The 26,257-nt window shown below is 36.8% G+C and overlaps 4 protein-coding genes across 4 annotated transcripts in view; 1 reads left to right on the top strand and 3 right to left on the bottom strand.

The window, feature by feature from the left end:
• LOC106655174 (heterogeneous nuclear ribonucleoprotein K) overlaps positions 1-13,345 on the bottom strand; it is a 57,826-nt gene extending 44,481 nt beyond the window's left edge. Inside the window, exon 1 of the mRNA XM_023461462.1 lies at positions 13,150-13,345. The gene's annotated coding sequence lies outside the window, so the exon portion shown is untranslated. The remainder of the gene's footprint in view (positions 1-13,149) is intronic.
• A 360-nt stretch (positions 13,346-13,705) lies between these two features.
• Positions 13,706-14,421, top strand: LOC106655027. The gene is made up of 2 exons (XM_023461405.1): positions 13,706-14,192; positions 14,316-14,421. The coding sequence occupies exons 1-2, from the start codon at positions 13,761-13,763 to the stop codon at positions 14,409-14,411; spliced, it is 528 nt and encodes a 175-aa protein (XP_023317173.1). The 5' UTR covers positions 13,706-13,760; the 3' UTR covers positions 14,412-14,421.
• LOC106655142 lies at positions 14,248-15,618 on the bottom strand. Its single transcript, XM_014375364.2, has 3 exons — positions 15,254-15,618; positions 14,743-14,949; positions 14,248-14,683 (listed from the first exon to the last, which is right to left on the bottom strand). Exons 1-3 carry the CDS (start codon positions 15,355-15,357, stop codon positions 14,413-14,415), a joined length of 582 nt encoding a protein of 193 aa, XP_014230850.1. The 5' UTR covers positions 15,358-15,618; the 3' UTR covers positions 14,248-14,412.
• Positions 15,619-16,113: 495 nt separating this feature from the next.
• On the bottom strand, positions 16,114-23,592 carry LOC106655028 (ATP-binding cassette sub-family A member 1-like). Its single transcript, XM_014375214.2, has 24 exons — positions 23,421-23,592; positions 23,059-23,348; positions 22,807-22,965; positions 22,500-22,740; positions 22,252-22,419; positions 21,983-22,170; positions 21,756-21,920; positions 21,572-21,680; positions 21,357-21,511; positions 21,111-21,272; positions 20,970-21,041; positions 20,750-20,888; positions 20,433-20,670; positions 20,191-20,359; positions 19,881-20,106; positions 19,278-19,811; positions 19,079-19,204; positions 18,786-19,013; positions 18,450-18,722; positions 18,063-18,367; positions 17,834-17,981; positions 17,518-17,728; positions 17,231-17,444; positions 16,114-17,143 (listed from the first exon to the last, which is right to left on the bottom strand). The coding sequence occupies exons 1-24, from the start codon at positions 23,590-23,592 to the stop codon at positions 16,961-16,963; spliced, it is 4,875 nt and encodes a 1,624-aa protein (XP_014230700.1). The 3' UTR covers positions 16,114-16,960.
• Positions 23,593-26,257: the final 2,665 nt, after the last annotated feature.

Below are 26,257 nucleotides of genomic sequence, written 5' to 3'. Positions count from 1 at the left end.
TTCTTTTTAAAAAAGTTTCTTCTACTTTAGCTTAATTATTGTTTCGCTTTATGGGGGTGATAAAATGAAAAGTTTTACGAAAGTCGCATTTTCAATTAAGTACAGGCCACAACCCATTTTAATTAAATTTACTGTACACCAGCTATCAATTCCTTGCAAAGACAGTCGCAGTCGCGAGTATTTTCCAACAAGTTTTTATCTTTCATAAAGCTCTAAAACATGCTTCCGTGTACTTTCAACGATACAATACTTAACTATTCGTCCAAACAGACAAAATTCCCAACGATTATGGCAAATAAAAAACCTGTCGTGTGATACATTTTCTCATAGTACTTGCAAGTTATACAGTAATAGGTTAGTGTAAATAAAATCAATGCATGAATAAACTACAAGTTCCTGAAACTGATAAATGTTTTTCTAGGTGACAGGTACACATGGGTATTGATCAAATCAATAAATAAATAAATTTAAAATATCGACAATTCAATTGTTACTGAAAAGTAAATACAGAAATACGTAAAATCATGTGAAATGAATAATGACCGCAAGTGAAACAATTTATGCGAGGCCCGTACCTAACAACTCAGCTCAGTAATGTGGTCGAGTTTTCGAGCGAAGAGGACTTGGGTCGAAGACAAGTGGTACGCATGGCGCAGACAGTCCAATTACACCAGCTACAATCATGTACACAATTATTTGTACTAAATAGAGCCACCACTATTACTATTTTTTTAGTTACTGCTACTATTGCAGACTTTATTTGTGCAGTACGAGAACTGTAAAAAGAAATAAAAGAATAGACAGAATGGCACCATTTTTTATTACTTTTTTTGTGGGTTTTATGGCAGAGACGAAAGACGCGCATTTTACCGTTGTCGGAAGTATGCAAATGCGCCAAAAGAGACAAAGAGAGCGATGTAATTTTTAGGAAGGAAAACGCGGCGAGCCAGATGAACTTTTTCATGGAATGGTGATTTTTTTCTCCCTTTTCTACTTTCTTTTGGTACATTTGTAGTTTTAGGTGTGAGTTATTAATTTGGCGAAATATGTTTACTCAGAGTAGATATGTGGACGGTAGAAAACATACAGGTTTTAGTGGATATTATCCAAGAATAATATTTGCCTTTCATTAACTTGTTGAGAGGGGACGCAAAATTTTAACCAACTTTGTTAACTGCTCGTATCATCTTCATTCTAAGACGATTTGTTTCGAGGAATGATAGATACTTGCAACGCATATATAGTTGATGAATAAATGAAGACGGAAAATATGGAAAATAACTATTCTGAAAAACGAACAATCTGTTTTAGAAGGTTATTGAAGTATTTCATGATTGAATAAGATAACAGAGCAAAAAGATAATTTACAGCTATAATACAGGAGTATTTTCGGTCGGATTTGAAAATCACCATACGGGTATTTGCGTACAAACCATAATATGAATAAATGCGAGATAGTCAGCAAGAACAGAAAACGTTACTCATGTCATTCTCAGTGACACTGCAAATATACTACTGTACTATAAAATATAAATTAAATTATGAATGATGAATCTCTACTCTTGTTTCATTATCGATACATTTCTCGTCATACAACATAAATTAATACATGCTAGTGGGAAATTTACTACATCTGCTAGTTAAAAAGTTGTAATAATGTAGGAAAAAGTTCATTTATGATATTTTCATACTGCTACACTTCCAGTACTGCCAACTTTGACACCCATATGCCACTCGAAGTAACCGAAATTTTAGAGCTATTTTCATGAATTTACTCTCGACTAGTCCGAGAAGTATATCTCACAAGTAAACCTACAAACACGTTCAACTTTGAACTGTACTTGGTTCATTTTTATGAGCAAATTATTTTGAGTTCAAGCAGCTAGTTTCTCATGCATTTCAACCTTTAGAATAATTACCAGGGTGAAGTGGTCGTGTGCTTAAGAGACTACACTTTATGTGGGTGAAGATCTGAGCCACTAAACTTTTTATTTTAGCGCGTTTGAAATAAAAGCAGATTGTATCAAGAAAATACTTTTAACTGGAAATAAGTTGATTTTTTTCTAATAACAAAAACGAATTCAAACGTGTACGCTGAGGAATTGAGTGAAAATTAAGCATGGTTTTATAATAAAATATAATAGTATAGTTATTTAAGAGGCAATAGTTTGAGCAAATCGATTCACTCTCTTGGCGAAAAAGAAACAAAAACCAAATGACACAAACTAAAAAGAAGGCAGTACTATCATTATGCAAGTACATACACTCACGTGGAAGAGACAGTCATTACAGGCTGTATCGCGCAACTGCTGTTTCCCCAAGCCAAGCAGAGACGGCAGAGAGAAAAAGAGAAATGCTGTATATAGTCCGTGGTCTCACACACGCTAACATCAATAATTCAATCGCGAATCTATCTCTAACCACCGACCATCTCCCCTCGCGTTATATTACGCTCGGCGCAATAAGAGAGAGAGAGAAAAGAGAAAATACACGCGTATTCTAGAATACAGTCTAATTGCGCTTAATTGTAGGTGTATGCTCACCGCTCGAGGGGTTCAACGCACAGGGGGCACAGATAAAGCTTGCTTATTTCACAACGAATAAATTACGATGCTTTTCGGACTGTTTTCATATACTTATGTGCAAGAGAGAGTAGAAAACCGAGCTTGCAAGCGTGTCTCGTACCTACGTCGTAAACGCTAAACGGCGGTAAACGTTTAGGCCGTTTACGAACTCGTATATACAAATGAAAAGTAAGACTGCTGTTGGTTAGATGCATTTTTAATGCGGAAGTAGGTTTGAAAAGTTTCTCCGAGGGACAAACGTACGCATTTATTGGCAGGTCTTTGATAAGCTTTCGACGTGGCAATTTTTGTTCAGAGAAAATAAGTAGTTTTTAGAGTTAATTACGTTTATTTGACGATGTAAAGTAGATCTATACGAAAACGGCATTTGTGATTAAATCATAGTAAAACATTTAATGAAAATTCAAGGTATTGAAGTGATATTGATGATTTGGCTCGGGACTATATTTTTTGAAAAAATGTAAAGGTGATTCCTTAAGAAGCTGCACTCGACTAACACATTTTATTCAAACCGAGTTGACTTGACGGAATATTGCAAGCAAAAAAAATGAACAATAAAAAACTAAAACATTACACCCGAGCCAAAGAGCCACTTCCTTTTTGTCGTTACTCACAGACTCTTGGCAAAACACTCGCCCTGAGTTTATTCTTTCCTCATCTTTCAAGGGTGTGCGTATGTATGATAAATTCTCTCTCAAATCTAATAGACTAAAGAAAATTTTCTTAGACTCTTTGATGGATTTTAAGCAGTATCCAAGTGACATATTCTTTCTGACTTTCAAACTTCCTCTTATGAGCACTTCCCAATTTCAGTCCTTTTATAAAACTTGTACAAAACATAACTCTGTTCATCATAGAAGAAAGCAATTGTATGAACGTAGCAGAATCGACCATATGTATTCTACGTGTAGTCTATAACTTTCGTCTATTGAAACGCAATGCAGTCGAGCTAGAAAACGCTCCTCATTAGTAATGTAGATTGAAGTTATTCTAGCAACAATACATTTACAAGTAAAATTGGTTCAAATAACTTCCATAGTTTCAAATCAGAAAAAATGAAGTTGGGTTTAAAATAAAAATGAGAGGAAATAGTTATATTATTGAACTTTGACGATGTTACTTGACTGAAAAGAAAAGTTTTTCGAACTTTCATGACATGTAGCTACCAATGACAGTTTTAAAAACGACTATTTACAAGAAAAAGTGAAACGACTATCAAAGCCAGCTGCTTTGTAGCTGTTTTCAAACAAATAAAATCACTCAATAATTAAATCACCCGTTGATAACCTTTTAACCCGAATGATACAAGCAATCACGTTTCAGAGGAAGCGAAAAAAAGATTACTATCTTCTCTGAAACTTTTCCAGTCTAGTTTGGCACATGTCAAAGCTAGTGGATAGTATACGGATGATTGTTTACGTTTAGGTTAAATTGATCGAACACATCATTTGCCTCTGAACGCGAGTTTAGTAGTCGAGGCGAATTGATCCTACAAAAAAAAGGTAAAACAGAAAATTTTTTGGTATTGAGGCAATATATAATACGTTGATACTAGGCCGAGTCAATTTTCATTGACTGGCCTGCATAAGTTTACACTTTTTGGATAAAAGTAAAAATCAATCAATTAAAACGATATCTTATACGTGAATTAAATGCTCTGCTTTAAAATGACATTTTTTTGACTATTTGTGTATATTTTAAATTATTCATTTGTCACAGGGCCAAGTTTTGGACAATTGAAAGCTTTTTCTAATGAGGAAAAAGTTTAACTGATAATGGCCGATGAGTTTACGAAAAAATTACCCAATATAAACTTATTATTGTATCATACAAATAAAATTGATCATTTAAATTTAAAGTTCTTACGCTTTTTGAATTTATAAACTTTAAAATATTAGTCAAATAACATCTGCCCTCTGCCTTAATTTTGCCCTAAAGTCAAGTTAACGACAAGTGATATGTGTAAATAATCGCGCCAAGGTTGCGTCTGAATAACAAGGCTTGATATTTAAATATAATTATATTATTTGTAATGAAATGCTAGACTAAGCGTTCTAGTTTTACAGATTACAATTGAAAACATGTGAAACCATACGGCATTTTGATACGGATTACCGTACTTTATCGAACGAAATATTTCAATCAAAAACTATTATTAACTTTGTAAATTGGTGTAGAGATCGAGCGGCCAATTTTTCATCCACATTTTTGAATTGCAGCGTATAGTAATGAATCCTAGAATACATGTACGTGCAAGCGTCGCGCAAGCAAAGCAGAAGACCCCTTGTGGCAAAAGATTAAGGTCTATATGTATGTCGATTAATCTCGATTGTGTGAAGTCAATTTCATGGCTAATATGTAGAGGATACATTTAAAATGCACCAAATCTTGTCTATTACGGATGAATAGAACTAAATTCCATCGAATTAAATTGAGTTAAATTAAATTCAACTAAATTAATTTAAATTGAATTAAATGATACTAAATTGATTCAAAAGCTTTGACATTATAGCATCGACTTTGTAATGTAAAAACATCAAATACTCTAAAACAATATCATTCAATTGCTTAAAACGTCGATATGCAATTAGATTCAATAAGAGAGTCGCTAAAAATACCTGTTTTTTGATATCGCGATTTAAGATACGTATGAAACCATGTTAAACCTGAACAAAGAAATTAAAGAAAGAATAAAACGGATGACTATTGAACCTTTTTTGTCTCTTACCCGTTGTTGAACTTATAAACGGAAAATATTCAAGGGTCTTACCTGTAACAAAAAAAAATCTCAATTAGAATTTGCGAAAAATGCATTGTATTTTGATTATTAAACTAAAGATTCTAGATCTATCGTCAAGTAACTTTCGAATTCGACTTAAAATCTAAAGTTAGAAATACATGCAATCACGAAGGGGCACTTATTAAAGGAAGATTTCACGATAATCGCTGGGCTAGTTCGCCTTTTTTTCCACACGTATGATATAGAATTTCAATTAGCAAGCCTAGGACGAGGCAAACAAATGATGTATGTATGTATGATAGAGCGTGGAAAGCCGTTTAATTGCTCATTGCACATGCGGCGACAAAGTCCGCTGAACAAGCTCGACCCAAAATCTCTCAGGCTTACCGTATACATATAGTATAGTCGTATAGGCTGCTGCATAGTGCGAACGGTGCAGCAGCACCGGCTCAATGACACGTACCAAACATCAAGACTTGTCTCGCCTAAAAGACGCGCATTTACTATACGCCATAGCTTAATGTCTGCGGTAGCCCGTCGTGGAAAATCCACTAATGGAAAGTCCCGGGGCAAAGCCCGATTTTTCAAAATCGCTCTTTTTTTATTTACCAGCAAAGTACTCGCGTTATGACGAATACCGTGACGCGGAACGCGAGCTTGCAACTCGGCTCATACGCCAGATGCACGCACACTCTCGACTAGCAGAGACTCATATTTTTAGATGTTGAATATAATAAATTCTGCATGTAGGCACGCGCGAGCATGTATGGTAAAATTACCTAGGCACACGCCTCGTACATCTTGTTACACGCGCTCGAACCTCGAAACTAATTTTAGGCGGCAAAACGACGATCAGGCGCGCGCTCCGAGCGAGATCGAGAATATGCATCCTCGCACGAGTAAACTTCCTTCATGTACATTGGAAGCTTGGCTTTTACGATTAAATGAAATTCGGGAGAGTTGCTGAAAAGCTCGCGACAACGACAAAAAGTCGAGGCCAGGAAAAGGAGGGGAAAATATAGCCTGCGCGTGGCTTTATAAGAGGATGGAAAAGTTGCTGCTAGAGCTCCGAACGCTCGAAATTCACGTCGTCACTCGTCGAGTTCGCTGCCAATTAACGAGCTGCGCGCAGCAAATACACGGCTGTGCACGCCACATCGGTTCGCTGCGGGCACTACAACCAAAGAGCCATGTATTATAGATATATATATACGCGCTCCACTGCAGCTACAAGACGCGAAAATTGCGAGGCAAGGCAATGAGCCGAAGATTATGAATGCGCGGGCACACTGTAAATTTAAAGGCGTACTGCGTGAGTCTGAACGATTACGTAGCACATCGTCAAAAACAGGTGTTTGAGCGTGAACTGCAAGCTGCAATCGAGCTTTTCAAGAGCCCCTGCGAGTTCTTCGCACTTGGAAGAAGGCACGACGCGTACACGACGCTCGATTGATCGTTCGAAACGTTACAAATACGGCCTTGTTTCATCAAAGTGTCCCAAAGACTAGCCTAGAGTTTTTATAGCAAATATCGAGAAGTCGATGCTCGAACTCTTTTCGAGAGCGACTGTATGCACGTAATGTGCGAATATTCTGAAACCGCAACATCAATGAGCTAAGTTTATAGCTGCACCGTGTCGATATGGATGGCTGACGAATGCCGAGTAATGGTGTGCAAAAACGTATATACGCGAGCACAAGGTCGCGAGAGCTAATCCACGCGAGATCGCTAGGAGAAAATTGAGAATGTCAACTCTGCGCAGGTTCTCTTTCTCTTTTCTTGACGGTGAGACATGCCACCCACCTTTACTTTAACCCACGTCCTGTCACTTGGAGCAAATTAAATGGTTTTCAAACTACTCTGAATTTCCCTTTCCGCTAAGTTACATTTATCTTAATCTCGGTATCTACTTTAGTCGCACGCAAGAGAGAAATTAATAAATTTTAATTTTACGCACTCTTACATTGTGTATGATGCTAAAAATATTTAAATTGATAAGCGAGAATCACTCAAAATATCAAACATTTAATAGATGGAGGTTTATGTACATTACGATTAATCTCGAGTAACACGTGCACTGAAACGTTTACGTGCGACTGGCGAGGATAAAAAACTTTGCGTAGTCGGTATATGTGACAAAACAATTAACTCGAGGATATAATCAATTTTTTAAAAATCATATGTGAAATGATTTCAACTTGACTATCGAGTGTAACATTTACATTGAACATTGAATGGATCACGAAGTTAATGATGGGAACGAACCAAGTCGCAGCAACATGAAATTAAAATCTGCATTATGATGCAGGGCATTTTTTTCAAGTCGTTCTTTTCGCTCTAAGGAATCTGAAAAATTACAGAATAAGTGAGCAGTTTTAATGAAAACACAAACTTGGTCTTTGGAAGCGCTTGCGACTCAAGGCTTTAAAAGTTTGACGAAAAAAGTTGACTAGTTTTGTTATTCTCATTGACATTGTTTAATAACTTTGAAAGGTTTGAGATGAAACAACTATTAATGCAATAAGCTTTAAGTCCAGTTAGAGTTGCATCTATCATTTCGTACAGATTTTCGTAATTCATTTGTATCACTGATAAATGTAATTAATTTTAATAAGAGTTTTCATACCCAAGTGACTTTCAAAATGCTTTACCCATTTAAATTCTGTGTAATTACGTATATTTTTAATATGCATAAGTAAACATGGGCGAATATGACTAAAAACAATTTTTGAAATTATATTGCAAATAAATAATTTCCAATTTAATAATCTGATTTATTATGAAAAATCTTTTATTCTAAAAAAAGAATTTTATAAGCGTTTTACATGATTTCAAATTACCTTTCTAAGCGCATAAGAGAACTAAAATGGAAATATAATTTCTTATTTAATACAATTTTACCTGAAATAAAATATTTAAAAACTTCAAAAAATTTGCGAATACAAAAGAACTTTTTTGAAGAAAAATCGTACGTACCCTTGACATGTTTCAAAACAATTTCTCGTATTTTTTGGCATTACAAATTTAACACTCAAAGATAAAAATTTTATGAAGGTTTGTACAAGGCAACGCTACAGAACATTTCCAGGTTTCAGATTGTGACAATTTTAATAGGCCGAAACAGGTACAATCTACGACACGAAGTCTATAAGATACGGCATAAAATGCCGACTAAAGGAGTTGTATTATTAATCTATTTTCTATTTGTACATTTTGTAGGTCGCACATTTTAATAAAAACGTTACAACTCTTTATTTATGAAACAGTACGACTGACCTAAACTTGATAGTAATTTTTTTTACTTATCTTTACAAGCTTTAAAGCCTAGGACGGACTAGCCTAGGACTGAAACAATTATAACGCCATTAATCTTATGCATCGATCGATATTCTCGTTGGCAAACTTGATGGATACTTGAATGATGAAAGCTTGCGCAGTAACCAAGATGTAGCCATAGAAATTATCGTTTTCAGCCTGAGGTCATGCTAATTACAGGACAGTATACATAATTTTGGAATTTTAAGTTTTAAACGATCAATCTCTAGACTTCCAGGAAAGGGGGTGGGAGAGAGAGAGAGAGAGAAAAGACAGCCCCTAGAGTAGTGCAACGGTTGATCAAACACATAATAATTTAAAGTTATTCTTGTATTTAGGAAAGAGAAAAGTTGGGACGCGGGGGCGTGAATCGTATACGAATGGAACAATATGCCAACTCGTGCATAAGGTGTACGCACATGTGTGAGGGTGTGTGAGTAGTGTCGCTTTATGATTATAAATATAATGGTTAAGGCAAAAGGGCGCAGTTTTTTCACTTTTCAATCGGCATTTATTATACATTTGCGGTTAAACATGGGCCTCGCGCGCGCGCGCCAGCTTATAATACTCCTAGGTTTTGTGATGGCAACGGACGAGCTGTAACCACGGCGACGCTTTGTTGTGCGTATGCGGCTAGACCAGAGTGTGTCCGCCAATATAGGTACGCGCGATATATAGATACACCGCACCGACGAGTGTATACTATTCCGCCACTGACCCTTACGGTATACATGTTGAGCAAGTTTCTCGCTTTCTCTCTCTCTTTCTCTCTCGCGCTTTTTTTCCTACTTTTTGCAAGGCTCTACATTTTTCTTCTTCTTTTTTTCATGTTCTAGCCTCACGAAAAAAGTTTGTGCAACAAAAAAAAGTTTAGTTGGTTTTGCTTGCCTGGTTTGATTCGATTTATAGGGCGGCTTCTGCAGCTAGGCGCGCGCTACTGCAAGAGGATGAAACTGTTTGACTTATACTTTACCGAGCTTGCATTTAGAGCGATCTTATACTGCCATGAAATGTACGAGAGTTTGAAAATCTCTTTCCTCTTTGTTTTGTTTCTTTTGAATTTTCATACAAGTAGATATAAACTTCAATAAATTATAAGAGCCCTGCTCGGTCCGTGACGCAAGTGCATTAACTGGTCTTTGCATTCGAAAAAATAAGGAACATTTCTATGAGATAAGTTGGGTCGTTGTCAATGATGATTTATCTGCTTAAATTTTTACCAAAAAATTATTGAATTTTGGAAGAAATGAAGAGTAAAAATTACTTGAATAACGATGATTCAAATTTGAGATTTGAACAATAAAAGGAAAAAGAAAAGCTTCCAAGTCTCAAGAAGAAAATAATTAAGTAAAAAAGTTAGGTAGCACAATTGTCAGTGGCAGCTGAAACACGCAGCTGCGAAAAACTGAAGAGAATACAAGAATCTTCACAAACAGATATTACTGTTCTATCAAGTCTAATTTTAAACTAGTCATACGCACAGCAAAAGAAAAAAAATTTAAAAAAGAAAGAAGAAAGAAAGAATTTTTATATAGAAAATTGAAAGTTATGATATAGAAAATCGCTTGTGTTTGACTGCCTTGGCCGAAAGTCGGAGTATAAAATCTGATTAAATTTAAATAGCCAAAGAGAGCCGGAGGTAAAAGCCGATAGCCTCTTTGCAATTGCGCGCGGGAGTGAGACGTTATATTATACATATATCTATATTGTGCCGGCTACTCGGCAGCGCGACTTCGACCTCAACCCTCGGTGTTTCCAGAAAGCGGAAACCGGCGTTTTCCTCAATTGCACAAACGTCGAATTATAAATAATGGCACTCGAGTGTTGTATTATACACCACTTGGCTTTATTCATTGTGTTATATATTCAGCGCGTATATAGAAAAAAAAAGCTACGGTCTATATGCAGCCATCCCCCTTCTGCCACACACTCTCTTTGCTCTTGTGTTCCGTGAAGATCTATAAACTACTTACTTATACTTAAAGTATAATACGAAGAGAAGCAAAGGAAAAAGCGAGTCTAGATCGAAGAATATGTACGGCTCTAGCGAGTGAAACTTTACGGAGAAATTGCACCCGCGCGCTATAAATATGATACACGCGTAGGTAGGCTACGTGCGCCGCGCGAGCCACCCGCTATTTTCCAACTCGAGCGGATGCAATGCCGAGAGCGAAAATTATTGCTACACCACCACCTCGTCCCCAAGTCCGAGGGAACAAATAAGGAACAATTGCTGTCGCCTGCATAACCCACGGTCATTTTTTTCTCCTCCACGACGACTTTTTCTCTCTTTCCGATTCTTACGATCCATTCGTATAAGGCAACGCTGAACTGCTTCGATATTGCAATTTTCGATCGATATATGCGCACTCACTGACATTTATTTGCAAAGTCGACGTTAAATTTTTGCGCATACAGAAATTCTATCGATGAGAAGCCACAACAAAGCGAGGACGAGCAAGCGAGATTCGAAAAAGTACGAAAAGTGACGGTTCCGCTTTTATTAACATTGTGCGCCCATAAAGTCCTTGCATTAATTTTCGAACAAGACTCAGAAATGCTTGTAAAAGACGGAAATTCGTTTGTACGGACAAAGAATATAAAGTAAAATAAAACATGAGGCGCGTCTACGATGAAACCATAACGTAAGAAAACACATAAACGCACACATTTGCTTCGCTTCAATGCCAATTTTCTTTGCTATATAGTTTCTCAAGATCTTCGAACGTGCGAAATTGAATTTAACAGATTTGACCTTTAGTTTTGTTTGTCTTTTGTAACGACAAATATTGGCTCTGTACTATCAGATAAATTTTAAGAGTAAATTAGAATTCATTAAGAATATGCATTGTTTCAAGTTCATTTGCAGCATATAAATGAAAATTGTAGTTTACCATATCATCATAATGTAAAAATCGCGTGGCTTAAGTATGCTTTGTGAGAATCTTTCGCGGCAGATTGCTTTTTACGGTTAATTCAAGTTTTACGAAGAAATGAAGTCATAATAAAGCGTTGGTCAGATTTTGCGCACGGCTATTGAGAAAAATGTAAACATAAATGCTAGTGAAAAAGTAATCTCACTTTTTAAATGAAATTTCTCATTTTTTCGTTTTTTTATTTATAGAGAATGGCCTAGGTATATATCTGGTATTAAATAAATCATATTTGGTAGTCGAATCGCACTCACATGGTTGAAATTGAAATTTTCGCGAATTAATAATGCTCATCATTTATATAAAATATTTGAAAAGTAAAGCAACGTCGAAAGGTGTCGACAACGCAATTAAAAAAGTGAATATTCACTCAGTTGGGAAATATTCTTCGCGCATGACTTGATTGGCTTTTTCATTGCCCAATTAATACGACGATGCAGAGCGAAAATTTGCAACTAATGCGAATATCTTATCTGACTATGATAAGGAGAGAGATAATGCAAAAATTACATTTTTGCTAGTGACAGTGTGAAAATTTTCAACGATGAATGTCTTTAGTCTGTAAGAATTGCTATTTAGCCGCAAAATGTGGCTAAATTAAAAATTTAATAATTTTAGGGCATATTTTTTTCGAGAAATGTTAAGTTAATTATTGATTTAAAAAAACAAATTCGATTGTTATCAAGAGCACGCTCGAATCTCGAACTAATTTAATAATATAATTTTATCGCAAAATTAATGACAGACTGTTCCAATGGTCGTACGTGATGTGAGATTTGTTCCAGACGAACTGATTTTTGAGAATAAGAAAGGAAAGCAAACTTGGCGCTTACAAGTCATTACACATCAAAATATCAAATATCGAGATATTTGAAATATGTAAGATACGTTTAAACTAGCACATAACCTAAGAAAGAAGCGTCATAATAGGACGCGTTGTAGGATAAAATATGGAGCAGAATATGCCTATATGGTACAATTGAAAGTGTATAATTCGTGCAGTCTATAGAGTCGTTGCATCTCAGAAATGTCCCTTTGTTCCCTCTGCAGTGAAAGACCATGAGCTACCCTTGAGAATCGTGGCGCAATACAGAGACGCCAGAAGCATAGGCAAATTATTCCGTGCAAATTAAGCGCAAAAAAGTTGAAAAATGTCTAAATGACGAAGGTGACGCGGCGAGACAGCGACACAACAAATAATGAATGCGCCGATGAGAAACAAACGTTACATATATATCTAGATAAATGCGTGTGTGCATGCTGAACATGGCATGTAGATGGATCGATAGCTGCGACTAGTAGTAGAGTGATGTAGAGCGCTGCGCGATGCAACTAGACGTACTATACATTAAACCGTCTAGTTGACGAACACCGCACGCTTCTTTTTCTCTCGCCCTCTCTCTCTCTCTCTCTCTCTCTTTCTATCTCGCTCTCTGAGGCAATAGCACACATATAACGCACGAGACACTATATAACGCACTTTATTATCATCACACCTATATGCACACAAACAACACTTAGCGCACAAAACAAGCCTCGTATTTTACATGATATAAGCAAAGGGTCGGTTACGTACCAAAAGGCAGCAGCAATTGGCAAAAGATGGGACGTACAAAAAAATCCGTTTCCTTTTTTGGGACCGATGTGACTGTGGTCGTAGAGTACACAAGTGCGACGAGCCGGGAGTAGTAATTTTCAGGAGAGTTTGGGCTACTACAGTCTACAAGTTAGAGCCTGAGCGAGTATAACATAGAAAGTCGCACGGCTGGTACGCGGCAGAGCGCTAAACATCCACAGCAGCGCAGCGTCGTGGCGGCATAATGAATATTATGATGCTGGCGATGCGACTGACGCGTGGCGCCCTCTGTAAGCTTTCCGCGGTGATGTCTGTATCGAATCCGCGTAATTTCGCGCTTTCTCGTCTGTCGCACTTGTGATTTGTGTATGTAAATGTCACGTTTCTGCCGGCGACTTACCGAGAAATTTTCAAATTGAACTAGTGTCGCCATGTAGCGAGACTTTTGACAATTATATTTACCACGCAGTTCGTTATCGACTTGATTTTATCGACCAAAGTCCGTTGTCAATATTTCTAATTCAAATTTATATTCGATCGCGAATCGGCCTATTATTACATCTCAACTTACCAGTTGCACAGTAAGGAGGGCATTCTCTTGAAAATTCATCATGTTGAACGATGAAACGTTTGACGTGCTGATGGAAATACGACAAGTGGACAAACAAATTTCATACTGTAAACATCAAGTTGAAATAGAAACACAGCAATTGGCTGATTTGGAAAGAAAAATCAATCGTGTTCAAGAAGAAAAACTGAAAGCTCTTTCACTCAAGCATTGCGTTGAGGAGCAGACTTTATACTTAAACAAAGAATTTGAACATATTCATCAAGTATATGATTCATCCATTGAATACTTTGACAAGTATGTAGATATTGTAGATGATCTAGATCCCAATGATAGCGATGAAGAGGCCAAAACTATTGCAGAATTAATAAAGCGCAGAGATACTTTGTTAAAGAATATACAACAAACTGCAAAAGAAAAAGAGGAAATAGCAAGTAAATTGAATGACGTTGAATTACAAATACGAATGGTTCAGGTGTGTATTGATAATTTTTACTAATCAATTATGTACATAAAAAATCCATTATTTTTACTTGATATTGACATATTCAAACACATTTTTACATATTTACACGTTATATATTTTCTTATTCCTCAGAAAAGAAATGAAGAATATAAAGTTAAACTTCAAAAAGTTTTAGATCAAAAACTTCAAGAAGAAAGAGATCTTCAGGCAAAATTGAATTCTGATTGAATTAGTTAGAAGATTTTTTGCCAATTAATTGTTCAACGCACTCCCTGTTAAACTCAATTTTTCCTTTCAACTCTGATAGATCCAGACTCAGTAGTTCTTTCATTTTCTTTCCTATAACATTTACTTTTTTTCTTTTCATGTTAAGATCTTCCATCATTCTTTCATTTTCAATATTTTTTTCATCTATGTACTTTTTTAAGATTTCAGATTCGTCTATGATTTTTTTTGCGTCTAGTGTTTTCAAATGTTGTATTACATTTCCTGGTGGTCTCCTGTAATAAAATATGCTTATTTATATGTACTAATTGAAAAAAAGTTTATCTCAATTTACCATAATTTTTCATCTTTTGGAAATGGAGTTTCTTCAATTAGTTTTTCAAGCTGACTCATACCCTCAACAAGACTCTCATCAGAAACTAACTCTTGTAAATCTTCATTCATTTTGTTAAATAAATCAGTTTCCATGAGTTTGTGCAATTTTTTCAAATTGGATGATGATATCTTCATATCCTTGAAAGCACTTTTGAATTCATTTTCACTGAAAACAAAATTATTCAAATTATTGTAATAATTACTATACTTCATAAAATTTATTGAGACTCACATTTGCTTGAAAAATTATATCCTGACTTTTTCCTCCATTTTATTGTTAACTATCTTCCCCACTTTGAACGAGTCATTATTATAGTAAGGATAGATTGTTTTTTTTTTTTAAGATGCTCACAGTAACAATAAATAAATAAAGAATAGAAAAATTGAGCTTGATAAAAAAAGAAAGAACGTTCTTTGCAGTGTTTGAGTAAAAGAAGTGCAAAACAATGATTAAAAAAATGACACCTCACCTGACGCATTTTGAGATTTCGTTAAAAATGTTCGACATCGTAGCTTCGAACGTCAACAATTTATTCGATCCAGAGGGCGAATCCTGTTTCCCGGGTGATGACATCGCGGTAAGTTGAAATTTCGAACGTTGACTTTTTGAGTAAACAAGCAGAAAAGAAACTATGAATTTGCACGTAAACACACAGACATTCGCGGTGGCTTAGCCGTTTTTGTGTTGTTTGCTTGCACCGTAGCAGCAGCAGTGCACATACTGAATCGGGATTCTGTAGGATGGTTACAGAAATATGTGTGTTATTGCTGAGTTTTATGCGCGCCAATTCGCTACTCCCATATCAAATCCACAAGTGCCGTGGGTACCGGGCGGCTAGCCGTTAGCAAAGCAGATTTAGCAGTACAATACAAGTCTCCATGTTCGCTAGCGACATCTTGATGCTTCTTACAGAGCTTGATTTTCAAATATTGTATGCATGCTAATGCGAGTTCCTGACATTTCGGAAGCTGCAGCGATGAACGGGACGTTGTTGGCGAATGACAAAGTGATTTTTGGTTTAGTTACATTCAATGAGCTGATTGATACATTGTTTAGAATCATTTATTATCGTTATTACTTAGTTTTGTCCATGAAACATTTTGGAAAATTGATTTAAAGATACATCACTTTTACAATTGTGTATCGTCGTTCTATAAAATATCAAAATGGCAAATCTTATTACAGTCTAATAATTTTTTTAAATTTAATATTCTAAAAATTTCGCAGTTTCCGCATGCCATGCATACTCGTTACGAAACTGATCAAATTTGAGCACATTTTATTTAAAAAAAAGCAATCAATTATTGATTTTGTACTTACGTAGGCGATTTTGCACGACTAGATTGAAATGTAGGAATTATAGAAATTTTTCTTAATTTCATATAGTATCTTCCTTAAGCTTAAGCACAAGTAGTTCAAAATATAGTTGTACAATAGTTTTTTTGTGCAATATAGCAATAATGTTAGTTTGAAATTTCTTCTTTTTTTTGTTATTTCATTTTACATAATAGATCCAGAATGGTGTCATTTGTTCAATTCAGTATAAAGTATTAGGCCTTAGAAACATTGTACTTTGTTATTACAAATATATTGGACTAGCTTATATGAGAAATGCTGTATATTTAAGCGACCCAACGAATCAAGTATATAGTTCAATTTTAGATCAGCAGTTGACATTTTTTTGTTGCATTAATCTTACTTGATTCTAAAATACGATATACATACACACATTTATTCGCGATGGCGGTTATGTCATAGAGACTTACATTTAGTATGCTACTATTATTGTCAGTTACTCTTACTCACACAATCGATTACAAGCGTGCATATAAAATTCAGTGGCGAATTTTTTTCTCTATACGATCAAGAGTCGAAATAAAAATCACAGTTTCGCTACGTACGTTTGATTTTTCGATTCAAATGTTGTGCGTGCTTGATAATATATTACTCATAGCGTAAGCTTTACACGAATAACATGCCAAATAAAAATTATAACATTTTAAAAGTAAATTCATTTAAATATAATCATTACGTAGCTAGTAGACAAAGTATAAAAATCTTATAATTATCAAGAAAGTCTTATGTAAAGGAAAGCCTTTGGAATAATAGTTTTTACAAGCGCTGAATTAAATACTCCTCGAAAGTTTGGTCATTAGGCTGTATCCAGTTTGTCGGTTTATTCGACTCTCTCGACGCTCGTGTTGGAGGATTTGGCGAACATCAAAAACAGCTGCTCCAGCGTCGAGGAAAGGACCGCGAAGTCTTCGACGCTTTCGTATTTATCCTTCACCTCGGTGCAAGCGTCGAACATACGTCTCCAAGTTGTGTCTTTCGGTATTACATGGTACATTATATAGCCCTTCGGAAAAAATTCAATCAACATCCATTATCATACAATCGAAAGCGTTAGATACTTTTGTAAACCGAATATAGTTTTTATTCTTGCCTTGTTTTCATCGATGATTTCGCAATGCAGAGCATCGCTTATACTTTTTTTAATATTTTCAATTTCGTCGGGGGACTTTTCGGGATTCATTTTTATCTGAATATTGTAACCAGCACCGAATCGATGTTTCAGCTCCTGGGATGGACCCATGCAGACGAGTTTTCCTTCGGCCATTATAGCTAATCGGTTGCACAGTGCCTCGCACTCTTCCATGCTAGATACCGAAAACGGGGGTAATAAATTTTGTATACCGACCACGAATAAATTTCGATTAATTTTACACGTACCTATGAGACGTTAAAATAACAGATTGACCCATATTTTGGCAGGTCTTGATGACGTTCCAGAGGGCCCGCCTGGCAGTGGGATCAATTCCCGTCGTCGGCTCGTCCATAAGAACCAAGCTCGGAATACCGATCAAAGCCATGGCTACGTTCAATCGTCGTTTATTGCCACCGCTGTAAGTATCGCAAGCTTGATGCGCCCACAAATTCAAGCCTTCAAACGAGTAAAGAGTTAAAGCAGTTTGAATTATAGCGCGCAAGCTTCGAGGCGTAAAATTTCTATAAAATAGTCTTGCGACTCGTGAAATTATATACCGACCTAATTTGTCAATCCACTTCTTGACTTCCGCGTCGACTTGATCGTCCGGTATACCTCTTAAACGAGCGAACAAGCGCAAATGATCGTAGGCGTTCAACGAACCGAGCATCGCGTCTTGCTGAGGACAGTAGCCCATCTGCGACAAATACTGCAAGTCGAAGAAATTACAATTTTATTAACGCCATCAAGTGTAAGCGTCAACGAGATGCAATTGCGTCGCGCGACTTACGTGATAACGGTGCTGCTTCAGATCTTTGTTGCCGAGGTACATAATGCCGTTGCTGGGCGTCTCTTCGCCCGTGATGAGCTTGAACGTGGTGGTTTTGCCGGCTCCGTTGACTCCGAGCAAGCCGAAACATTCGCATTGGCGCACGCCGAAACTCACGTCTTGCACCGCGACTAGCTTTCCGTAAAGTTTGCGCAACTCGTACGCGAGAAATACGTGGTTCGGTGGGGCTTCTTCGTTCGTAGGAGTGGTACCATTGGTCTCTGCCTTTTCTTTGGCTCCAGTTGTTTCGATCGGTTTTGGTGTTTCTATTCATGACATTGGCATTTAACCTCGTAATCTTCACAATGTCTTGGGGAATTATTTATGAAATGCGATCGGAGTACTTACGACCACTGCGAATTTTTGATATTTCTTGGGCGATATTGTGCTTGGTCTTCTTTACCTGCTCCTCGAAGCTCTGGTCGATTTTATCCGGCTTACCTCCGCGAATTTCAGCGATCATTGTGGGGATAAACTTAAACTCCAACATGCAAAGGATGAGCACGTACAGTATCGGTGTGAGGCACAAACTTATGAGACTAGCTTCCATGCTAATGTCTTCCTTGAAACTATCTAGAAACTTGAGCGGTGTGATGCAAGTCCCATTGCTGCATCGTAGATCTGCAACATTATTAATATCGTATAAAGCGAATTATTTTGTCATTATTTCAATGTAATTTTTACCGCAACAAGGAGTCGCCCTGCAAAGCTGCTCCGGATTGAAATAGTACGACATGCGTTCGCAGTTAGCGTTGGTTTTGGCCGTACTGAAAAATGATACTTGAGCGTGGAAAAAGCCAGTGTAAGGTGCCATGAGGAACAGAACCTTCTGAATTGGTCGAATGATGTTCATGGTTTTTGAGTGTCCCATTAGAATCAATGTTACCGCATTCATAACTAGCTCGAGGAGAACTGCAATAATTTTCATTTTTAATCGATGCATTAACCTCATTTTTTTAAATTATTTGCAAGCTTACTTATTCCAATGGGCAATAAACTCAATAACTTGACTCCTGCTGTCGTAGAACTTTTCCAAAAGCTAAAACAGTACACTAAAGGTAAGAAGCCTAATCCGAACAGAACAAATATGCCCAAGAATACAACTGTAATGGGGTAAATGAAAATTAGTTTGGAGTTCTGACAAATTAAAAGTTTCGTATACTTCAGTAAACTCACAGAATTCGATTCCGCCGAAAATTCTCAATCCCAATGAGCAGTCGACAATTATAAATCCAACCACAAGAAGGACGCTCAGCATGATGAACACAACGTAATCGAAGGCGAACATCGTTCCCCAATACTTCAAACACGATGCCCCGGCCATTCTTTGCAGCTGTTTGATGTTGTTGATGTTTTCTCTTAGCGGATGAACAACGAAGAGAGCTGTCAACGGGAACAAGAAAAATACGAGCAAAAGTGCAATCACGTAAGCTTCGACCACGCCCATGTTAGCTTCCAAAATGATCATCGACTCGTCTCTGGCTCTTGGAAATTCTTGCACCGCGAAGCGAATGTTGTACTCGTTGCCTACCAAAGTCTTCAGAATGGTGTTGGTCAAGAGATTGACGGAAATCGGCAGCGAGTAAGCCGCGCGAGTCGGATTGTAAAATGCCGCGGTGACGATGTTGTTGTTGGTGCGATTGAACGTCGCGCCGGCTATGTAATTGTAGGCGTAGTGCTCGGCATCGTTCGAGCCGATAGATAATAGCGCTAAAATTATTAATTCACTCGTCAATGTTGCCTGTAATGATCGGTATTGTATAAGAGCATATATCTTACCTTCTTCAAAGGCATGATCTTCTCTCCTCACTTCGACAGGTGTACCGCCGGAATCCCCGACCGTCCACCTATAGTGACGTCCAAAAGGCTTACTGAAATTATCGATTTTGTACAAGACCCTAGGATCGTTGTATCTGTCCAATCTCATCGGTATTGGCTGAGGATCGGGGTGGCGTGGGTTATAATCCACCAGTATCAGCGTTATGAATATCAAAGGCAGCAAAATCTTAAATTTCAATCAATTCAAATCAAACCGCGCTGGATACACAGACAAATTTCAAAAAAAATTTGATCAGTTATTATCACTTACCAAAAATAGTTTTACTAAAAGGATTGATACATTTTTATAAGTATATGTTAGTTTCTTGCGCAATAAAGCCATTATGATATTTAAGCACAGATCTTGTTCGTTCAGTTTTTTGCCTACGCTCATGAACGATTCCGTTTCATCGGTTGTATCTTCTTCATCGGCAGTTACCCTAAAATGAAAAAATCATTACAATCATTTATATACTCATTCTTTTTCATCAACGCATTCGTCGCTCTACGTACTTCGTAAACACTTGCTCTAAAGTAAGCAGGGATACACTCATGCCAGTGACGCCGAGCTCTTTCTTCCTGTACTCGACTTTATCCAGGAGGTCCGGTAAATCGGCCGTTTGAGGCAAGCTGACAACCATTTTTTCTCTATCTGAGCTGAGTATTTCGCACTGAGAGCCCAAGACCACATGAATTTTTTCAGGATTACACGTGCCATCGGTCGATAGAGTTACTTCGATATTTCCTTGACCTTTAAAAATTAACGCTTACCATGATTAAATCTGTGCTATAAAATTTATTTCTGGTAATAAAAGGCTTGAAATAATCACCCAGTAATTTTTTCAGATACATCGGATTGCCATAGCTTCTTAATAAACCACCATGTACAATGGCTATTCTGTCACCGAGTATATCTGCTTCCTCCATATCGTGAGTACTTAAAATTATTGTTTTCTTTCCTCTCATTTTCTATAAAATCAAAATAAATGATTTTTTAGGTTTACGTTATATTTTTAAATGTTTATTTCAAAAAATTCAAAAATTCTTAACTAATAGCACATCCCAAACGTCTCGTCTACTTTCAGGGTCCAAACCAGAAGTAGGTTCGTCTAAAATGAGGATCTGAAAAAAGACAACAAATAAATAAAAAAAAGATCCTGGCTATAGCCGTAATTAAAAAAAATGACGTACTTCTGCTCCCCCCACTAAAGCCATTCCAAGACATAATCGACGTTTCTGCCCTCCAGATAATTCATGAGGTAAACTATGACGTTTTTCGAAAAGCTTAAGTTCTTGTTGCAATAGTACAACAGAATTTTTCATATCAGCTTCCGAATTTTTGTTGTTCTTCAACTGGTGTATGAAAAAAAGAATTATTTTTTTTAGTACTTGAAATTTAAATTAGTTAGATTAGATCTTTTAAAAATTTAAGCATACTCTGGCAAAAAATTTTAGTTGTTCTTGAACGGTAAGGCTTGGAAATAGCATGTTTTCTTGCGGACACAATCCCATAGTATTTATTATTTCGTTCATTTTATCTCTTATATTTTTCCCATTTACCAAGACCAAGCCCTCGGTTGGACTTGTCATACCTGAAAAATTGATATTTTCATGAAAATATTTTCAAAGTTATTTTAAATATAAAAATTTACCTGATATAATCGACAGGATTGTAGATTTTCCTGCTCCATTATGACCCAGTAAAGCTGAAATTTGTCCTTGATAAAAATCGACTGTGACCCCTCTGAGGGCACGCACTTCCTATAAAATACAAGTATAAGAATTTCGTTATGAAAATAAATTAAAGTTTGATTTAATATAGTTTTTAGTACACACCGAGCGAGTACAAACATTCGAGTTATAAGTTTTTTTCAAATTTCTGAGTTGAATTTCTGGTGTGTAAATTCCTTCAGCTACTGCTTCGAAAGGCTTGTCAGAATTATCGTGAAATTCAAAATTTTCAACTTTATCGTAATCGTGCGATTTTCTAGATTTCAAGAACTGAAATGAACATGTTTTTAGTTCATGAAAATTCAACACAGTGTATTTATAACTATTATCACCTTGAGGAAAAAGAATGGATTTCGTCTTGCTCCGTATTTCCCGGGATTTATAATATAAATATAGCAGGCCATAGCGAAATGGAAAAGAGCTCCAATCAAAGAGAATATTAAAACTATTCCGATACTGCCTTGAGTACCGTACTCCCGGTGACCAGCTTTGAAAATGTTGTTGAAGTGTGTCCCTTTAACTAAAATTGTAATAATTTATATTGATATTCAGATTCAGAAAAAATATTTAATAAATGAACAAGCGCAAAGGGCATTTTTACCGATAGTTTCATAATAATTAATTTCTTCGCAAGCTCGAAAGAGTAAAATGTTTGGGAAAAATATTCCTAAAAATGGTATGACAGCGTGGCCACTTTCTTTCACTCCATATTTTTGTAGTAAATTCGATCCAAAATAAATAACAATTAGAGCCGTTGTTAAAAATAAAGCTGAAAATAAAAGTTACATGTATTCATTATGAATTTTTATGGTGTTTTGTTCTAAATTTGAAAAGTTTTAAATCTCTTACGTCTTGTGAAATATGCAGATATGTGCATTCCGAAAGTAATTAAATGCGTAATATTGAAAAGAAGTATCATAAGTAAAATGAATGTATTTCCATAATATAAAAATGGCAAAGCAGTATGAGACGATGTAAAATTGACCACGATTACGATCGGTATGATGTAAAATAAACTTAAAAGAATCCCAGTAACCAACCAACTTAGCAGATTCAAAAAGTTCGGAACGCCATTAATTGCCATTAGTACCTGTAAAGTAGGGGTTGAAATTTAATCCACAATTTTTTAAAATAATATAAATATCTTTGCACCTACATTAACACCGAGAAACTTTTCTTGCGAGGCATAGTAAGTTTCTATGCAAAAGGGAATCAAAAAGGCCACAAGTATAAATAAAATGAACGACTGTCTGAAAAGCTCATCTCCAATATCTATTTTTACATGAGCTGGTGTTGGCATATGTTGCGTAAACATCTAATTGTAATATAAATTCATTAAACATTATTATTTATATTCATTAATTAAAAACTCGATATTGTAAAAATTAAGACGAGACTAAGTACGTACATATAAATTCAAATGCAGGTGACTAGTTTTCATTCTTATTATGGCCTCGTCTAAACACAGTTGCAAACCTGTTAATCCGCCACTGAATACATCACTTGTGCTTGGTATTCTGCTGTTGTAAATTGATGTTGGAAGTGAATCAGATGTGAGTATTTTGTATTTAAAGTTGATGGTCGAAAAATCAGTCGTTTTATTGTCAAACACCACGGCCATAATGGTTTCATTATAGTTTTTTTGCTGAATCTTGTAACTATTCAGCATGTCTTTTTCGGTACTGAAAGCGGTGACAGCTAAAATAACGAGTCATCGGTTAACGGCTAAATCCCATCAAACTTTTTAAATCTCATTCGTGTAAAGCTTACAATCAGCCGGTCCCATGTCAAGGCAGCTTTTCACATAATTAATCAAAACGCTGACCGCGTATGTGTCGGGCACCACATAAAGTCTGAGTACGCCTTGTACTGCGTGAGGTCTATTAGTTTCCAAGGGGTAAGTCTGATTTTTTGTGATTTTGGTCGGTGGGTGGGCTACCATGTTCCGAACGCCCCATATTGTAAAGAAAAGCAATAGGGGTACCAATACTTCGATCAAAGTTAATTTCCAGTGTCTTTTACGAACTTGATAATCCTTATAGACCAAAAGTCCGAAAGCTCGTGACAAATTTGAACACATTTTGATTTATTTTTCACTTGTGCGTCTTCAAATAGTATAGATTTCCGGCTGAAATTCAAAATGGAAATTCATCTGCAATACTATTTTTTATACTAATTTTTAAAATTAATTCATATATCATATATCATCTGCATATTTATAAAAGATATTAATATCAACTAGAATTGAACGACTCTTTTTTATATTGTTTTATCGTTTTTACTAATAAATAATTCAAGGCGATACTATGAGGAAAAAGTTCAGAAAACGCGTCACGTTAGAAAATAAATGAAAGTTTAAACACTCTGAAAATTGAATAATTATTTGCTTATATAATAATACGTTGGCAATCGGGCAATTTTTCTAATCAAAATAATGCTTTAGTCTCTAATGTTAAGTACCGGAAATGTTTCGATATTTGAAGCGTAAATCCTAATTTTCATAGTTGCTTAAAATAAAAATATGATAATGATAAAAGTTGAAATATTCTGCTGACGGAAGCATTAATACATTGCGATTACTATTAACTAGAACAAGATGCTACGCACAGTGTAGTAAGCTCATGCATCGTTACCAAGTCAACGGTGCGTCGAATTAGCCGCAAAGTAAACCCCCTGGAACACTTACCATTTCTCTTTGCACTAAACATATTAATTTTTCAATAATTATCAACGACTCATTGAGGCACTGTTCACAATAATCTCGAGAAATAATAATCGATTGTTTATTATCACTTTTTGGATAACGAAAAATATTGTCTAAAAGTCGTTGCTACGACGAAGCGCGTTAGGTAGCCGCTGGCGAGCTTCGGTTTTCTTTGTTCCGATGTCTTGCCGGTATGGAAGTTTTCCGAGCCCTCGAACGGCAGCCGTTGCTCGAGAAAAACAAAACGATGACACTTGCTACCAACGCGAGTCTTTGATTGGCAAAAAGATTTTTTGCAAAAAAAGAATCGTCGGGATGCGTAAGACGGGATAATTGGTGAAAGAGAGGAGAATCGTCGACGGCGTTGTGCATATAGAGCGCAGCGGCGAACGCACTGCGAGATAAGCTTTCGTACGCGGTGCGCGCCCCACCCGAGCGGTTCTTTGGTCGTCGGTCGGCGACGACGCTCGACGGCGCGCGTTTTGTTTCCCGCCGCGGTGGCGCCTGGTACATAGCTACCAACGACGCTCGAGCGCCGAGACTAGAGAGAGAGAGAGAGAAAGAGAGAGAGCCCCGCGCGCGATCGATCCGCGATTTCGCGCTTTCCGAGCCTGCGACTCGCAACGAAACTCCGCCCGGATGAATCACCGGTCATTAGACTGCGAGGGCGAGTGAGTGAGCGAGCGAGGGTGGATCGGCATTCTCTCCGTCTCTCTCTCTCTTTCTCTCTCCTGTGCGTGCGTATATTCGTTTAGCTGCGACACTCGCGCGCAATATACAACTCGTAACGCTGCGCAAGCAAGGGGTGGTAGGATGTAGACGGCGTCGCATACGTATACGTGCATTACATTCGCAGGAGGTGAGCGAGCAAGCTGCCTCATGCCGAAGGGGCGCACTGCGTCCGATCTAAGTTGCCGTTGCTAACTCGCGGACACCCACTCACCGCTCAACCTTATATTGCTATTATATTGCTTGCTATCGTGTATACGTTCCATGTAATGTACTCGCTCGTCGATGCCACTATGATCAGTAGGTTTTTGTTTTGTTTTTTACGAGAGTCCAGCGCATCGATCCGCGCTTCGTGCTGTTCTTTTTGCCTTGGGATGAAAAAAAAAAGAACGAACGAGATGTCCAAGAGAGACGAGAGAGCCGAAGGTGAAATCGATTGGAACGTGCCCGAAGAGTGTATGCAAAAAGGCTCATCGCTCCGTGCCAATCTCAGCAGCGTCGACTTTATATTATTCAACTCATTTGACAAAGTACGCAGGAAAAACTGATGCGCTGAAAGGTCGACTCGTTCAAATGCGCGTTTCATCGCAATGCCGTGTCTCAACGATTGTAATATCCACCCCTCGGTTTTATGCACCCTCGCTATCTTACTCATAGCCTATCAACGGAATTGCCGATATACCAGCTCCGGGAGTAATGTAATTACTAATTGCAGTATATGTTTCGACCTAAATTCTACCTTACAAAAATAATCTTGCGACTTATCTACGTGCTAAAGTACTTTGAGACACGACATCATTATCGACACTAACGTTTCTGATCGAGTTACGAAATCTTGCATTCAATCAACTCAACCCAGAGCCGGCCAACCTGACTTTTGGTAAAAACATGCAAGGAAAGAATTCTAATTTTTTGTATTTTAATTTGCACGTATTGTAGTATTCATTAATTGTCCTCATAATCTATTTAACTTAATATTCAGGTAATCAATTCTCGTGAAAAAGATATTGCAACATAAAACTTGTACTGACTTTCAAATATTACAAATATTTTTTTTGTCGATGTCATATTATAAACTCGAAAAAGTGTTGTCCAAAAGTTTTAAAACTGATACATATTTAGATATCAGGTGTACTGAGCGCGTAGGACCGTATCTATACATTGAATTGCGAGG

Source organism: Trichogramma pretiosum, unplaced genomic scaffold (assembly GCF_000599845.2).
Source record: "Trichogramma pretiosum strain Unisexual culture from Peru unplaced genomic scaffold, Tpre_2.0 scaffold2, whole genome shotgun sequence".
In the NCBI taxonomy this organism is placed as follows: Eukaryota; Metazoa; Arthropoda; class Insecta; order Hymenoptera; family Trichogrammatidae; genus Trichogramma; species Trichogramma pretiosum.
This window is presented reverse-complemented; position numbering and strand designations above follow the sequence as displayed.